The sequence below is a fragment of the Paramormyrops kingsleyae genome, chromosome 3, assembly GCF_048594095.1.
Source record: "Paramormyrops kingsleyae isolate MSU_618 chromosome 3, PKINGS_0.4, whole genome shotgun sequence".
Lineage (NCBI taxonomy): Eukaryota > Metazoa > Chordata > Actinopteri > Osteoglossiformes > Mormyridae > Paramormyrops > Paramormyrops kingsleyae.
In genome coordinates, this window is record NC_132799.1 from 3,426,960 (window position 1) to 3,443,601 (window position 16,642).

At 50.2% G+C, this 16,642-nt stretch overlaps 1 protein-coding gene across 6 annotated transcripts in view; it reads left to right on the forward strand.

The window, feature by feature from the left end:
- LOC111852341 (EMAP like 6) overlaps positions 1 to 16,642 on the forward strand; it is a 75,389-nt gene that overhangs the window by 35,150 nt on the left and 23,597 nt on the right. For all 6 annotated transcript variants that reach the window (XM_023828171.2, XM_023828172.2, XM_072709400.1 and 3 more), the window contains exons 8-18: positions 956 to 1,093; positions 5,098 to 5,354; positions 7,172 to 7,384; positions 7,634 to 7,801; positions 8,328 to 8,434; positions 9,983 to 10,101; positions 11,768 to 11,954; positions 12,313 to 12,418; positions 14,197 to 14,290; positions 14,557 to 14,657; positions 15,054 to 15,256. In XM_023828171.2, coding sequence (XP_023683939.2) covers positions 956 to 1,093; positions 5,098 to 5,354; positions 7,172 to 7,384; positions 7,634 to 7,801; positions 8,328 to 8,434; positions 9,983 to 10,101; positions 11,768 to 11,954; positions 12,313 to 12,418; positions 14,197 to 14,290; positions 14,557 to 14,657; positions 15,054 to 15,256 — 1,693 coding nt within the window. The remainder of the gene's footprint in view (positions 1 to 955; positions 1,094 to 5,097; positions 5,355 to 7,171; positions 7,385 to 7,633; positions 7,802 to 8,327; positions 8,435 to 9,982; positions 10,102 to 11,767; positions 11,955 to 12,312; positions 12,419 to 14,196; positions 14,291 to 14,556; positions 14,658 to 15,053; positions 15,257 to 16,642) is intronic.

Genomic DNA, 16,642 nt, shown 5'->3' on the forward strand with positions numbered 1-16,642 from the left:
AGTAAACATTTTGGTTAAATGTTCATTTTATCAGATTAAATCCCCTGATTAAAAAAAGTCATTTTAAATCCTTTTTAAGCATGTGGTTTGACTGCAGTAACTGGACTATTTGTTGGCAAACTGGCTTCAATGAGTCGGTGCCGTTATATTGATCAGAAGATCTAAGCATATCGGCGAGTGAGAAACGAGCTCATCAAGCGCGCGCTCTGCGGGGGCTGTTAGCCTCAGTCACAGTCAGGCGCGGAGTTCGGTGTCGCTAATGCGCCTGCCATCAAAGTGAGAGTAGGCCGGTAGCAGGGGCTTATGGGTAATGAGCAGACTCGTTGAGGATGCCGCCTGACGGGGTTGGCTTTAATGGCATCCCCAGCGAGGTTCAGGATACACAGGCCCCGCCCCCATTAGGCGAGCACCTCTGCTGAGGGCCCAATTAATGCAGCCGCTGGCTCCGCTGCGTAGGCGTTTCGGTCGCAGCCAGACAGACGCCGCAGATTAAGCAGCTGGAGACACGGGGACTGACAAACAGTTCAGGGGGGCTTTGAACCTGGGTGTCGATGGGTGACGCTGAGAGCGCCCTCTGCCTGTCAGTAGAGCTTGGAGGAAGTTGCAAACAAAGCCCATGTCCCATTCCCCCGCTAAGATGTGACTCGCTCTCAGAGCATCGCAGAGGTGCGTTTGGGCAGCTGGGACATCAGCTTGGCGCCGTCGTTTTCCGGATTATATGGGGGGTCAAGAGACGGGTCCAGAAATGTTTGGATTCACAGGTACGGGAATGATGGACCGAGTTGAAGCCCAGTGAGACGAATCAAAGGATTTTGGTGGGATTTCTAGGCTCTCGTCACCCCCCCCCCAGCTGCGTTGTGTGAATGTTAACTGTCAGCGCTAAGCCGTCTTCCCGGACCCGCGTCTGGAAAGGCCGCGCACGGCCGTTTTGTGAGCTCTGCGTCGCCCCCTGCAGGCTGTGGAGCCTCGTGGACCACGCCCTCATCGCCCGCTGCAACATGGAGGAGGCCATACGCAGCGTGGCCTTCAACGGCGACGGGTCGCAGCTGGCTTTGGGCATGAAGGATGGCTCGTTCACCGTGCTCCGCGTTAGGTAGGAGCCTGAAAGAGCCGCCGCTCGCACCTTGGGCGTGTGGACGTCACGGGGGACCCCCCCCCCCCCATTATTTATGGTTGTGACTTATACTATGTGTAGTGCATTGGAATGTGGTTTGTCATTGTCTTTATACATGAGGTTTTACAAACGTTCCGTATCATGAGAGGAATTCCCGCCCCCCCCAGGATGTGGAAGATTAAGCTTAATCCTCAGCTGTGCCTGTAAATTAGCCTCAGTGACCCCAGGTGTGGGATACATTGATTTTATTCATGTCACAAGAGTGGGGGAATACAGATTATATAAAAACAGACTTATAATACAGATCCCAGAACACAGTGAAATTCTGGTGTCTTGCTTAGTAAGACCCATGCTGTGCGCATTTTCCGAAAGGATCTTTGAGTGGCAGCCGATGGATTCTTAACAGCTCCTCAAATTTATAGCATTAGAAAAATGGCCGACTTGAATTTACCTTTTCCCACAAAAAGCACCCTGCCGCTCACAGGATCTAGCGGTGCGACGGCCCCATTTTAGCATTTGAGGATCGCCTCTTGTGGCTCGCAGGGATGGAAACATTGCTGTCTTAGTCAAGTCTCAAGTCATTTGCCCTCAAGTCTAAGTCGAGTCCAAGTCTTTTCATCATTTTTGCTGTCAAGCCATAAGTCATCAGATTTGTGATTTGACTCCAAGTCAAGTTGAGTCTCTACATATGTCAGTTTTTTGACAATTTGTTATTATTTATTTATTACAATTTGTTGCAGCAAAAACTCACCACAGTACATTGTAGGATACAGAGATAGGTTGATAAGAGAATCTCTACTCACTGTTGTCCTCACAGATTTTACGTCCGTGTACGTGCAGGGAGTGACGCATCTTTCCAGCAATCTCCGGAGTCCTTGCATTCAGCTAATTGAAAATGCAAACAGAATTAATATACATTGAAAGTATAAAACATTATGGTGTGCAGAGGGGGGCTATAACCTCAAGTCTTCCTGAGTCATAGGGTTCAAGTCGGGTCCAAGTCTCAGGTCATTGCCCTCAAGTCCAAGTTGAGTCCAAGTCTTTTCATCAGTTTTGCCGAGTTGAGTCCCAAGTCATCAAATTTGTGACTTGAGTCCGAAATAAGTCACGAGTCAGTGAGTCAAGTCCCCACTGAATTATACTGAGCTGGAAAGTGGTTTGGCTACACAGCTGCTGCTTAGTGCTACCTGTGGGGGGGGGCGTTCCTGTTTATCACCTCACCACCTCCTCACCGGTGTAACAGGTCCTGCACAGCCAACATGGCAGCATCTCCTTCTTCTGGAAGGTGTAGCCATTCCCCGGGGCACTTGCTGTCCCCCCATCCTCCTAATTAAACCCCGCCCCAGGGGCCACAGGGAGAGACTCGCTTACATCAGCCTCTAATCTTCCGTTTAAAAAAAAAAAAAAAAAAAAAACGAGTCTCATATCGATGTGGCTGCTCTGGCTTCAGACGCGGTCCTGGGCAGCACGGTCCGTGACACGGGGCCCAGCAGGAGACTGAGGCTGGTGCTGGTCACTGTCTCTGTCAGCTCCGTTAATTACATCCTGGGGGGGGTCACCACGGGGGTGCGGCTAATTGGACTGGAATTCTCTGAAACGCTGGTCTTTCTCCCCTTTAATCCTCCCTACAAAGCGTGGATGAGCATAAATAGAGATCCGTCTCTTTAAGACTCGACCCTTTGGGTGATACCACTTATTCTCTCAGCAAAAGCACCGTTTCTCATGCAGTCTTGGCTGTTATTGCATTTTAAAGAGTCATTTTTAATTTTTTCTTATTTCCTATATTATTCCCTAAATCAATTGAAGGGATTTAGATCCACAGAGGAGGAAGCGGAAGGGCTAAGGATCGCTGAGTGTTTCCTCCTCGGCTTTGGCTTACGCCGCCTCCGCGTTATTGTACAGCATGTGCCATGTGGAGCGCAGGAAATAAACAGAAACATTATTCACATTTCAAGGCCGTGTTTCACTTCGACGCGCTGCCTCGTGACCCAGCGCCGGCGGAACGTGTGGCGAGAATCCAAAACCGCTTTCTGTGGCGGAGTTGAATTTTTAACGAGGATGTTTTTGAGCAAGTCCCTGAGAATGTTGCATGTTACACAGAACACTGTCAGCGTTTGATCGAAGTGCTGTTTCTATTCATCGACAGAAACGGCATATTCTCACATTTTGACATGCTGATGTGTCTTTCAGCTTAGATTTTATTTTATTTTTTGCTTTGACACAGAGTGCTGTCACGTAAATGCGCACAGAAACAGAGTCACACTCAGGTGTCAGCTACTCACCGCGGTCCAGCGCTGCCGCAGAAGTGCCCCCAACTTTCTATTTGCTCGGGTTAGGATCCTCTGTGCCCTTTAGGTCGCTGGTTCAAACCCCATGGTCAGCAGAGTGATGTCACCCATGTGCAAGGCCCTCAGCAGCCAGTGATTGGCTGATCTTTGCTTTCTCAAAAATGCACATAGCTTTGGAAAAAGGCATCTGCCCCAGAAATGAAATGTAAACGTTTACCCGAAAAAATGACTGCAACCGGTGACTTGCGAGTCTCACTCACTCAGCTGCTGGTTTACTGACATGGGTCATTCATGTTGGACCCCCAATTTCAGGCACTTTTCGCCACAGCGCTGCATTCCCGGCCTCTAAGCCAAGCCTTCACACCCCCGTATGTAGCTGCTAAGCCGTATACTGGACCTTTCTCTCAGGACCAATATGCCTTATAATGAATTTTCCCAGGATCAAAGAATGAAAGTATGAAACCTCAGCCTCCAAACCCCCCTCATTTTTTTTTTCTTTTATTGATTAATATGTGGATTTTTTTTTTCCCGCGTTGATGAACACGGATGGGTGTGGTTCCCTGGGGAAGAAGATCAAAACAGGCATCGAGTCTAGACTGTGCACAGGGTATATTTGTGACTTAACAAGCCTCTGGTTACGATGGCATCATGCGGTAATCGAGTTACGCACCGGGATAATTGCGAGCGGGCGTGTGCTCTGTTGGTGTCTGCCAGAAAGCAGCAGGCAGCCCGACCCGTCACTGGCTGCAGTACCGGCGGTATTCCATTCGGTTCAGCACAGAGATAATCTTCCCTCGCCAAGACACCCCCACACGCCCACTTACAGTATAACCGTCACAGCCTGCGCAATTGCTGCATTTGGTTAATTGTTTTGCTGGGACAGGAACCAAGCAATACATTATTCTAAATAGATTTAACAGATTCCACATCCAGGCAGCGTATGATGCGGTCCTGAGGATTTCACGGCTTGATTTGATCTTTTTTTAAACGAAATATAACTGAAACAAGAAAAAAGCCGTGATGGCAGGCCGGTCTAGGATGCTTTACAGGTACATCGGAATGCTTGCGTTTGCGTATCCCATCATGCTTTGTGACATACCCACACAGGTGAGAATAAACCTTGGTGTTCATGTGCAGGGTCAGCCATTTATCTAACACCCCTGGAGTTTTTTTTGGGGGGTGGGGGGGGGTTTAGGGCCTTGTTCAGGGGTCCAACAGCTATTCTGTGGAGCACAGGATTCAAACCTGTGACTTCTGAACACAGGCACAGAGGCCTAACCCGTGGAGCCTCACAGCGCCCCCTGCACATGATCACATGAACAGCATCCTAATCTAGGTTTCTGACGGAGGCAGAGCCGTAGCCAGGACTTTTAAAACACAGAGGCTATAAGCGTTAGCCCTTCCTAGGTGTGCCCCTTAATGTAGTGGTTATTGGAGTTGCAGAAAAAATAGTGAAAGCTCCTGAAATCTGGTAGGGTGAATGTAAGCAGGGAGGCGGGATATCCTGCGACCCGCTGTGGCAGCCTGTGTTTAAGACGAAGGAGCTGAGCTTAATTAAAGAGCCGTGCTGTTTCACGTCGGCTTCACAGCAGCCGTTTCGGTCCCTGCGGCTCCCGGCTCTCTAGGTGAGGAGACGAGGGTAAACGGGGACGGGGGAGTGAGTAGCCAACCCATCCTGTCGCCGTGTCTCCCCAGGGACATGACCGAGGTGGTCCACATCAAGGACAGGAAGGAGGTCATCCACGAGATGAAGTTCTCGCCCGACGGCGCCTACCTGGCGGTGGGCTCCAACGACGGCCTGGTGGACGTCTACGCCGTGTCCCAGCGCTACAAGAAGGTGGGAGAGTGTAACCGTTCCAGTAGCTTCATCACGCACCTCGACTGGTCCGTGGACAGCAAGTTCCTGCAGACCAACGACGGCGCCAGCGAGCGCATCTTCTACAGGATGCCCTGTGAGTCGCTGGCCCGCCGTTAGCGGGGGGCTAAGGGGTGAAACGCCCAAATCCGCGATCCCTCCGTAGGCCAGATCGGAAATATGGCTTAAGCAGAATGTGGCAGAAGGACTTGGCCTCCTGCGGATATGATTTTCACGTTCTTTGATTAATGGTTTGCTTTTGTCTCCCGTCAGACGGGACCCACGACTCTGACGATAACACTGCGTACGATGTTATTTAAATCCGTACAGCATCGGTTTACGTGAAGACGCCGTCACGCTGTGCTGCGCTTATATATCATCCTGTCCAATTCGGTTATAATAACATAAGATCAAAAGCTTGTAATAGCCGGGCTCTGTGACGGGAATCTCCCGGCTGTTGTTATGCTTCTCGACATGGTGTCACTTTTTCAAACCTTCGGGGGGGGGGGGGGCGGCGGCACATAGTCATTATTCCCCTCCTCCCCAGGTTACCTTTAATGCACCTGTCAGCTGAGCTCAATAACAATCAGCATTAAGAACCAATCATTCATGGGTACGTTTGAATGGCCGTGGGGGGGTGGGGGGTTATGTAGCAGGGGGTAGGGCTTTATGTTGACATTTTATTTATTTTTGCGAGACACTCAGTGGATACCTGGAACAATTTGAGGTTAAGGGCCGACTGACAGGACCCCACAGTGTCCTAGCATGCTGAGCCGCACAGCGCCCCCTTCAGGCGTCTAATACTCAACACCCAAACCTGGGTTACAACCAAAGGAAATGTTGATTATTCCTCGGAACAGAAAATTTGCAGACTGTGATCAAATATTCATGATGTTCACATTTAGTTGTTGAAAATTCCAGATTTCCAGTCTGTTTAAGAACAAAAATGAACTTAAAATGCAGCTCTTTTCAGCCCTGAACCTTAGAGACGGATGGGATGAGTGGGTGGGGGGGGGTGAGTGGGTGGGGGTGGGGGGGGGTATCTGCTTAGTGTTTTTAAATCTGTGTTTATTTTTATCTCACGGTTCTCCCTGTTATGGCACAGAGCCAAACTCAAGGCACTTTGTCAAATTAATTTTAGTGAGATTACTTGGTGCTGGTTTTTAAACTTCAGACTCGGGTGTGGGGGGGGGGGGGGTTGTGGGGGTGCTGCCGCAGTCCAGGGTGTGGAGAGCGACAGCTGCCGCTGCCGGTAGCTGATCCGGCATTGCGGCTCCGTGAGGAACGTCGTGATAATTAAGGCGGCAGCCTCGCCGTGTTCCAGGACCATATGCTGGTTCGACAGCAGACGGCTGCAGTATCTTCAAGCTGTATGTTTTTTTTTTTTAAATTGGCAATTTGTTTTCATTTATGCCTCTCACACTTTTTTAGTGTGTTCAGGCTGGTTTTGTTTGCCAAACACACTTGTTTACCTAAAAATCACGCCCAGCCCTTGTGACATAGAAAGTCTGGTTGATACTGTGGATAAAAGACTGAGATTGACAGGCAGAGATGATTAAAATACATAAAGATATGCTGGTCTGGCTGCTCTGATCTCTATGAAATTAGTTATACGGCGTGACGTGTACATATTCTCAAATTCTGATCCTCCAAGACAAAAGAGTAGCAGTAGCTATAAGTGGATTATGTGATTTATTGATATTTAAAAACAAAATGCAAATAAACAAATAGCATTTTTTGCCATTCAGACATTCGTCAGTCTTTTACCTTTAAGATGAGAGTTTTTAATGACAGCAGCTGCTACATTCCTACAACCCACTATTCACATGGTCACAGAATTACCAGGAGTTTCGGGGTTTCAAAGGCTGTACATTCATGTGGAGCTGAGCTGTTTTCCTGATCTCCTCGGCACAGCTGGGAAGCATGTGACATCCAAAGAGGAGACCAAAGGGATCCACTGGGTTTCCTGGACGTGTGTCATAGGGCCAGAGGTCAGTGGGATCTGGCCAAAATACACCAACATCAACGACATCAACTCCGTAGATGCCAACTACAAGAGCGCCGTGCTGGTGACCGGTGACGACTTCGGTCTCGTCAAGATCTTCCGTTTCCCATGTCTGAAAAAAGGTCGGCTTTCCGGTCGTTTTGGTTTCCTCCTGGTTCTATAAACCCACTTAGGTTTTGCATGGAAACGCCTGCATAATGGAGACCTGTGAATCATTTTTCATCATTCTGTCCTGTACAGGGACATCTGTTGTTTCCTGGTGTTAATCACATTCCTTTGTTCCATTTATGTCCTGTTTTTCTGTTTCTGCTCTGCAGTTATTCTATGGATTAATGTGAATTTTTTTTTTTTTTTTTTTTTGCTTTTGGCAGGTGCAAAATTCAAGAAGTACATTGGCCACTCTGCCCATGTGACCAACGTACACTGGTCACATGACCTACAGTGGGTGCTGAGTACCGGGGGGGCGGACCACTCGCTTTTCCAGTGGAGGTTCCTGCCGGAAGGCGTCATGAATGGCGTCCTGGAGCCGCTTCTCCAAGGTGCCGCATCAAACGCCATGTCGGTTCAAGCGCCATGTCGGTTCAGACGCCATGTCGGTTCAAACGCCATGTCGGTTCAAACGGCATGTCGGTTCAGACGCCATGTCGGTTCAAACGCAACGTGTTACATTATATTTGTGTCAGACCCCAATTTGGTTCTTAGGCCACGTGGAACTTCTCATGAATGTGAACGAAACTAAGATGATTTCCATTTCACAAGCAGTCCTAAAGGGATCAGTTGCTGGCCCTTTATGCAAATTTTTTTTTTTGTTCTTTAGAGACTCCCTAGTGTACATCTTGAGTGGTTTGCTTTGTGAGACCTGCTGTCATTAGGTCGGAACCCGGAGCCGGTTCCTGAGGCCGGTCCGGCGAGCTGACGGTCCCGCTTGCACATTACCGAGGCTGACAGCTCCTCTCACGGCTGACAGTCGGCTGACCTTTGCCTCGCGTTTGCATGAGGAAAGACGTGCCTTCCTGTGCTCGGGGTGTCCCTGAACACCTCTCCTGGCCTCTCCGCTCTCTCCAGAGGGATACCCGGATTCCAACAGCGAAGAGTCAGACTCAGATCTCTCTGATGTCCCCGAGCTGGACTCTGATATAGAACAGGAGGCCCAGATCAACTACGACCGACAGGTTTGTGTGGCCTCCGTGAGGGGGGGCTGCGTAGGTGTCGTGGCTGAAGGACAAAAGTTTTTTATTTTTGATTTGTACATAGATGTGTGTGTGTGTGTGTGTGTGTGTGTGCGTGTGTGTGTGTGTGTGTGTGTGTGTGTGTGTGTGTGTGTGTGTGTGTGTTCAGCACGTCAGAGAATTGAGACACATTATCATATTGGACACCTGAACACGAGTCTGAGGAAGAAGTTTAACGGGTTTGGCTCTCTGAGACAGTGTGGTTTTCTGCTTTTGCTAAAAAAATCTTCTCTAATTTGTTTCTCTAATCAAAAAGATTAGTCCTAAAAGATTAAGGGAAATCTTTTGCATTTCCTCTTTTTCTTAGCTCAGCTAAAAATTTGCTGGGAGCTGCATGGGGGGGTTGTGGCGCTCCTTAACGCCCGCCTGTCACACCTCGCTTTTCAGAACCGGCGGGCTGCGGACGCTAGCTATTTCTGCTCCCCCGATCTCGGCAGCCCGAGCGGCAGAAAGGTCCGGAAGAGTGAGTCGATAAGACAGTGAAAGGCAGCCCGTTAATCTGCCGCTTTGTGTACCATCTCCGGGTAGCTCCCCCCCCCCTGCCCCCCCCACCGCTATTCAGATCTGAATGCGGGCCACCCTGCTACGCCCTCTTATCTGACCCAAGCAGCGGCGTCCATGTCCGTGCCCCCCGCCCCCCCCCTGACTTTAGACACTGTGAAGGCTTTGGCTGTGTTTGTGTGAGCTGTGAATCAATCCGCTTTGAAACATTGAACCTGGAACCGCCCTCCTGCGCAGAATAGTTTGGGCAAAATGGGCACTCGGCCTCCTGCCCCGTTCGTCTGGCCGGCATGTTGACCAGTGTTGGGGTGCGACCAGCTGGCCAAGCGCTGGAGGAGGGGGCATCGATTGCCATTAAAATCCCTGGCGCCCGCTAACCCTCTCCCCGGCGCTAACCGAAAGTATCCGTCCCGTTCATCTTATTATTCGTGTTTTATCACGGCGTCCTGCCGATTTGGGGCTGGGTTGAGGGTCCCAGAGACTAAATGTCGAACAGGGATGTGGCGAGCCGGGTATAGAGTGGATCACGCGGCCGGAATGAATGTAATCTCGCGCGGCCAGACAATCGGCCGGTGAAAGAGAGATCACATGGACACCTGGAGGACTGCGGGGTAATAATGCGACATCGTTCTAAGTGGCATCATGGTTTTCCCCTAATGGAGCGAGGACAATGGTGTGTCAGATTTGTAGAGGTCTCTTTCTGGAATGCCGGCTCTCACGGATGCACTCGCCCACCTTGGCCTCTCATCTGACGGGGGCCCGCCTCGTCCCGCCCCATCTGCTGGCTGCTTCCCCCCCCCCCCCAGGGTCACTCGTGTGTAAATGGGTCGTACGGCTGGGCTGCGTCCCACCGGCGCCCTGGAAAATGTAGCAAATAAAGTAGTTATCGACACAACCCCGCCCCCCCCTTCTGCTGAATGTCACAGAAAGTGTCCTGATTTTAAAACACCGCTCAGCCCCAACACCAACTGTCCCCCCCCGTCCCCGCAGGTGTACAAGGAAGACTTACCCCAGCTGAGGCAGCAGAGCCGGGAGAGGAGGCAGCCGGCCAGCTCCCTGAAGCGGCAGCGGCCCCCGGACGAGGGGCTCCGGCTCCAGTTTGTTCACGGGTGAGTCCCCGCAGGACCAGAGGATGGGTTTGGATGTAGAGGAAGAGGCTTATTGTGATTGGCTGAGTGGAGCCGGGTTCTGCAGTGACACGTCACTTACGCATGATGGTGACGGGTCATTTCGTTTGGCTAATGATAATGTCGAGAATTTCGCAGTCACTTTAGGTCTGGGTGGGGTCACACCAGCGCTTTGCCACCTCAGCAGAAAAAGCTCAGGGGACACTTAGGGAGAGGACAGGGCCTGTACCTGCTGTACCAGAAGGTTAAGTACATGGTGGTCAGGGTCACCGAAATACTGACAATCTGCCCAGCATAAATATACTATCACCCTGCTCAGGCTGTCAGTGCAAATCAGAGGCGAAGTGTGACTCCAGAGCGAGACATTCGTCAGAAAATAATGGGCTTGTTCATGATTCATTTAATGCAGTTTCCTGTCGATATGCAGGGAATCATCTGCAAAGATATACTGTATTAAACTTTGAAATAATTTTTTGAGTGGAATTTTTTAAACGGCTTAACATTGCATTGTAAAAATCAACAATGCATTGTTCTACTTTGCCTTTTTTCTGGGGTGTGGTGTTTGACGTAAGCTGTCCTTTGCTGCGACTCGGCTGAGATTTATGGGACATGCATTGCCTGCATCACCATGCACTGACGCTTAAAATGAGCAGGAGCAGCTAACGGGACGAGAGGCGGGTTTCTAAGGGTGCCACCCCCCAGAGGGCTGTGGTACGAGCCGAAGCCCTCCTCAGACAGTATGTGAAAGGATCCATCCCTCAGGATTCTGGGGGTGATAGTAAATGCAGTGTGAAGAGATCACAGGCACTGTTCTTACTTTAGGCCTCAGAGTGTGAAGTTCCCCGATTCCCCGTGATTTTCTTCTAGAAGGATGGATGACAGGTTGGCAGTAGGAAGCTGCAACTTCCTTGCAGAGAAGGTGTATTTTTGGAGAATATGTGTTTGCTCAGTCGCACACCTTGCCGTAATTGCTAAAGTGCCACGTCATGGTGTTTGCTAATTCGTGTTTGTTTTCCTCCTTTACATGGCTGGGTCTAAGGTTCCGTCAGCTTGTCACACGTGAACGTGCAGATTTCACACTGCGCTCAGGCAGCGACCTGCTGAACATGGCTGCACACTTATTTTTTTTTTAATCACAGCTCTCGTTGAAATTCCACACACGCAGGATAAATTTTGAGTCGTGCTGCACGCAGACTGCAGTGGCTTGCGTTTTGGAGGTTCTCTCGCACCCCGAAAAGCTCGGAGTTCCCTCCTGGCTTCCTGGGGGTGTCCCTCCATATGTAAGTTAGCTTCAGAGGAACCTTCTGCCATACAGCCTCTGTTTACTAATGAGGGGTCCCCCCCCCCCCTTTTAATGGATTCACTAATGGTCCTGAGTGCCGGGCTGCTCTGACAGACGGTTTTCCCCCGCCGTGGCACAGTGGTAACCGACCCCCCCCCCCACACATACACTTTATTAGCACGACTCTCCGTCCTTTCCTACTGGCGTGGTGTGACGGCGTTGCCTAGCAACGCGCCGTCGAGCCGCTTTTGGAAGCACGGCGAGTTTAAGGTTCTCTCTTGGTGCAATTCAGGGGGGGTGAGGCCCGTTTCCGTGGCGGTGCCGCCTCCTCACTTCGCCTCACCGGCTCCTCACTTCTCCCGCCAGGTATCGCGGATACGACTGCCGGAACAACCTGTTCTACACGCAGACGGGCGAAGTGGTGTACCATGTGGCTGCAGTGGCTGCCGTCTACAACCGACAGCAGCACTCGCAGCGGTTCTACCTGGGGCACGACGACGACATCCTCAGCCTAGCTGTACACCCACTCAAGGACTACGCCGCTACCGGCCAGGTAGGCGGAGCCGCGCTGCTCTGCTCACTGGGTTTCCATGGGAACGACCTTGGCCCAGCAGTGCTGATTCTTACACGCCCGTTGATCTCCGAGGCCTGTCAGCAGAGCCTGGATGAGGCCCTCAGTCCTGGGGCAGCTTATCCTCTTAGGTATTTGTTAATGTTTTGTTTATTGATGCTGAATTAGCCGGAAGTTGTTGTGTGCTTTGTGCCCCCTGAGGAAGGGTGAGGAGATAAAGTCGGGGGGGGGGAAGAGCAGCAGCGTCACCTGGCTTTGAGAAAGCCTTCTTCACGGTGTTGACCTGACCAACGTTGATCCCTCCCCTTCCTCCTATCTCCTTCCCGCCATCGCTCCTCAGATGGGCCGTGATCCAGCCATCCATGTGTGGGACATCCAGACCCTGAAGTGTCTGTCGCTCCTGAAAGGCCACCACCAGAGAGGGGTGTGTGCTCTCGACTTCTCTGGTAGGCCTTCGAGACTTTCCACCCTATATCACGATGGCAAATATACAGATAAGAGACCACAGCTAAATTTTCAGTCTCACTCATTTCTCAGTTTATGGGTGTGTGCCTGCTTCGATTGATGAAGGGCTTCTTCCCTGCTTTATGGGACTTCTGTCCTGCTTCTAGAAGCCTGATGCAAACTGTCCTAGCAGTGCACTTCACATCTGCAGTTAATTCCCATTCTTTTTGAAGGTGACCTCAGTCACCCTCCAGTTTGTGAAGCACTGCCAGATAAGTTGACGGTCATCTCTGGCATCAGAAAGTTGCTTCCGCCCTCTACCAGGCTGGTTTCTGGTCGTTTGCAGTGTCTCCTGCTTCACTTCGTTCTTCTGCACTGCTGTCTTACAAACAGCAGCCTGTCTCACAATGTAGCCTTCTGCCAGCTGAACCAGGATTAAACCAGGATTTAAAAATGCAGATTTAAAAATATAAAGTGGTCTCTTAATTTTTTCCAAAGCTGTGTAATTTGGGCCTCATGTAGCCTAAAATAAATGGAGCCTGTATCTCCAGAACACTGACCAATCAGGTATAAGCAAAGACCTTCAAAGACAAAAATCAAAGCTGAAGAGCTACCCATTAAATACCTTGCCTGGTGATAGCCAATCAAGTGCTGGCAGCGAAGCTTGCCAGAGGGGCAGGTTGTATCAGCGGTTGCCAAGTCATGGCCCCTTCAGACGATGGCAATCCAGCTGCCCACCTACACGGACAAAAGTGCTGAGACACCTGGTCATAAAACCTACAGCAATTTTTATGGCATCCGATTCAATATCTATAAGCATCAGTATGGAGCTGGTCCATAGAATTGTCCAAAAGGTCTTGGTTCGCTGAAACATCAAGGGTTCCCTTCACTGGAACTAAGGCGCCAAGCCCAACCCCTGACAAACACCCCCACACCATTATCCGTCCTCCACCAAACTTTACAATTGGCACAATGCAGTCAGGCAGGTAATGTTCTCCTGGCATCTGGCAAACCCAGACTCATCCATCTGACTGTCAGACAGAGAAGTGGGATTCGTTACTCCACAGAACACGTTTCCACAGAGCCCAGTGATAGCGTACTTTATAGCACTCCGTCCGATGCCTGGCACTGCGCTTGGTGATGTGAGGCTTGCCTTGCACTGCGCTTGGTGATGTGAGGCTTGCCTGGCACTGCGCTTGGTGATGTGAGGCATGCATGCAGCTGCTCGGCCATGGAAGCCCATTCTATGCAGCTCCCAACACGCCATCTTTGTGCTGGAGTTAATGACAGAGGCGTCAACAGAGCGTTGGTGACTTTTGTGCAGTACGTGCCTCAGCACTCAGCGACCCGCTCTGTTATTGTACACGGTCTGCCACTTCGTAGCTGAGTTTCTCTTGTTCCTAAATGCTTTCACTTTGCATTAATACCACTTTCCATTGACCGTGGGATATGTAGCAGGGAAGAAATTTCATGAACTGACTTAGGTGGCATCCTATGACAGCGCCACACTTGAATTCACTGAGCTCTTCAGAAAAACACATTCTTTCACAAATGTTTGTAAACATGTCTGCATGGCTTGGTGGATGATTTTATACACAGGTGACAATGGGTCTGAACAAATCACCTGCGTTCAGTGATTAAGAGGCGTCTCCCAATACTTTTGTCTATATAGTGTATATCACCTAATGGGTTGACTGGCACTGATTCCATCTTCTTTTCTTGCGCATCTTTCCAGGCATGTGTAGGATGCTTGTATCTTCTTCTTTCTGTCGTCCTACAGCGGATGGGAAGACCCTGGTGTCTGTAGGCATTGATGACAGCCACTCTATAGTGGTGTGGGACTGGAAGAAGGGGGAGAAGCTGGCGACGGCGAGGTACTGGGGGCCGTCCTCGGGGGCGGTTATCACGCTCCGCCAATCACAGCGCGGTTTAACCCACATACTGTTGGTTACTTAGTTCTAGTCCAGAAGCACAGTAATCACACCCGGCTTGGCCTTCTGACTGCCATTTCCCCTGTCACTAGTCTTATTACAGTCAGACTGTTGACTCGTGGCAAACAGCAGCCCAGGAATCTGTTATGTTTGTGCAGATGTTTGGCCGTTATAATGAAGTCTGAGTCGAGGCCATCTCTCACATCCAGGGGTCATAAAGACAAGCTGTTTGTGGTCAAGTGCAGCCCCTTTCAAATGGACAAGCTGGTCACGGTGGGGATCAAGCACATCCGCTTCTGGCAACACGCAGGTACCATGTTTGATGACTTCGGGGACGTGACTGAAGAGAGCAGGCTGGCCACAAGCCGTCTTACTAAATTGGTGTTTTTCAACCCGGTCCACCCCAGACAGCCCACATATTTTCTCCTTCCCAGCTCCAAGCATGTGCGTGTTTTCAATGTTCTTGATTGGCTGAGGGCCATGAGGGAGCAAAAAGGTTTGTCTGGAGGTCCCTGACGAATGGGTTCAGAAACACAGCTGTAGAGCACGCGTACGGATAAAACAGACTTCGGTTGCGTGATCTGATGACTGCTGCAGCCTTCTGCCATAGTTGGTTTTCCAGATGCGAGTCACGTCGGCTTAGCTGTGAGGCTGCCATTGGGGACTGAGGAGCGCCTGATCTCTGAGCTCCATGCTGTTTCCACAGGTGGGGGCCTCACCTCTAAGCGGGGGGTCTTCGGCAACCTGGGCAAGCCGGAGACGATGATGTCGGTGTGCTACGGCCGAGGGGAGGACCTGGTCTTCTCGGGGGCCGCCACCGGGGACGTTTACATCTGGAAGGAGGTTGTGCTTCTGAAGACCATCAAAGCCCACGATGGACCTGTGTTCGCCATGTATTCCTTAGACAAGGTATGGATGGGAGCAGAACATCCTGAACCTCCCCCGTGGATGTGCACTGTCCCAAGCATGAAATGAATTTGTTAATTAAATGTAGCACATTCTCTCATAAATACATGCTGTGAGCTGGAGAACATCCTTTCAATCTCTCCTGTTCATTCCATTGAGGCCATTTTGGCTGCTTAACTGCAGGATTTATTTCCTGTTGATGAAGTCCTTCAGTCTGGACTGCATGGCTGCTTCGGCGCCAGCCAAATCGAATTAGGTCCTGGCCCTGCCAGGTCCAAGACCCACAAAGAGCTTCTTACTCTATGCCTGTCCCTTGGTTTTAGAACCTGGCAAATATCTGAGGTGGGTAACTGCAGGGAACTAAAATATGGATGGGGTTTTATTTGGTCGTCTGGGGAGTTGTGTGGCTCAGCAGGTTAGGGTTCTGTGCCTATGATTGGAAGATCATCGGTTCAAATCCCAGGGGCAGCAGAATGATGTTGTTGTTGGGTTCTTAAGCATGACCCTAACGCCCAAGAGCTCCAGGGACTGTCTGTCTGTGTTTTCTCAAGAAAACCTTCAGATTTGCTGGAAGTGTAGAGAATGGTACATAAAACCTGGAGGAACCAACAAGTGTCTCTTGAGAAAGCGATCACCATACTGAGCCGTAATCATCAAGCCATACGCAGGGTTCTCCTTGCACCAGATGTACAGCTAATGGCATCGGCGCTTTACTATAGGAACAGCAAATGAGCCCAACGGGCATCATAACCGAAGAGTTTCGAGGAAGCAGATTAAGCATTTCAAGCCTTCACAGGACAGCATCATAAGGTGGATTTATTAACATGGGCAAATTAAAACGTGTTTCCTTAATTGGCAGTTTGCAGACTTGAATTTAATTGCTGCGACTTCATTAGTGTTCTAGTAAAAATGGCCTGACACCAATGAAATGAGGCTCACCGTTGAGAACCATTGACATAGACTCTGATTTAAGGTATCTCATAGTAAATTAATGGTGTTGCTTTAAAGCAGGGGTGGCCAATCTTACCCACAAAGGCCCGGTGTGTATGCGGGTTATCGTTGCAACTCCCTAATTATATTACTAATTAGAGGACTGATTGGCTGAAGGGTCCTCACACCTGGGTTTCAACGGCGGACCTACAGGTTATCCCAAAAACCTGCATACACACCGGCCCTTTGCGGGTAAGATTGGCCACCCCTGATTTAAAGCAAAATACAATAATGTTCAGAGCGGGCTTAGTGATGGATTCCCTCACAGACCTGAACATGCCTGCCTTTTTCCTTCATTGTTTGTTTCTTGTAGATAGTGATTCAGCCCTAGGCTGAGTTATGGTGGATAACCTACATCTCTCTTAAAAGTGTCCGTAGTGTAACACGTTCACACGGACG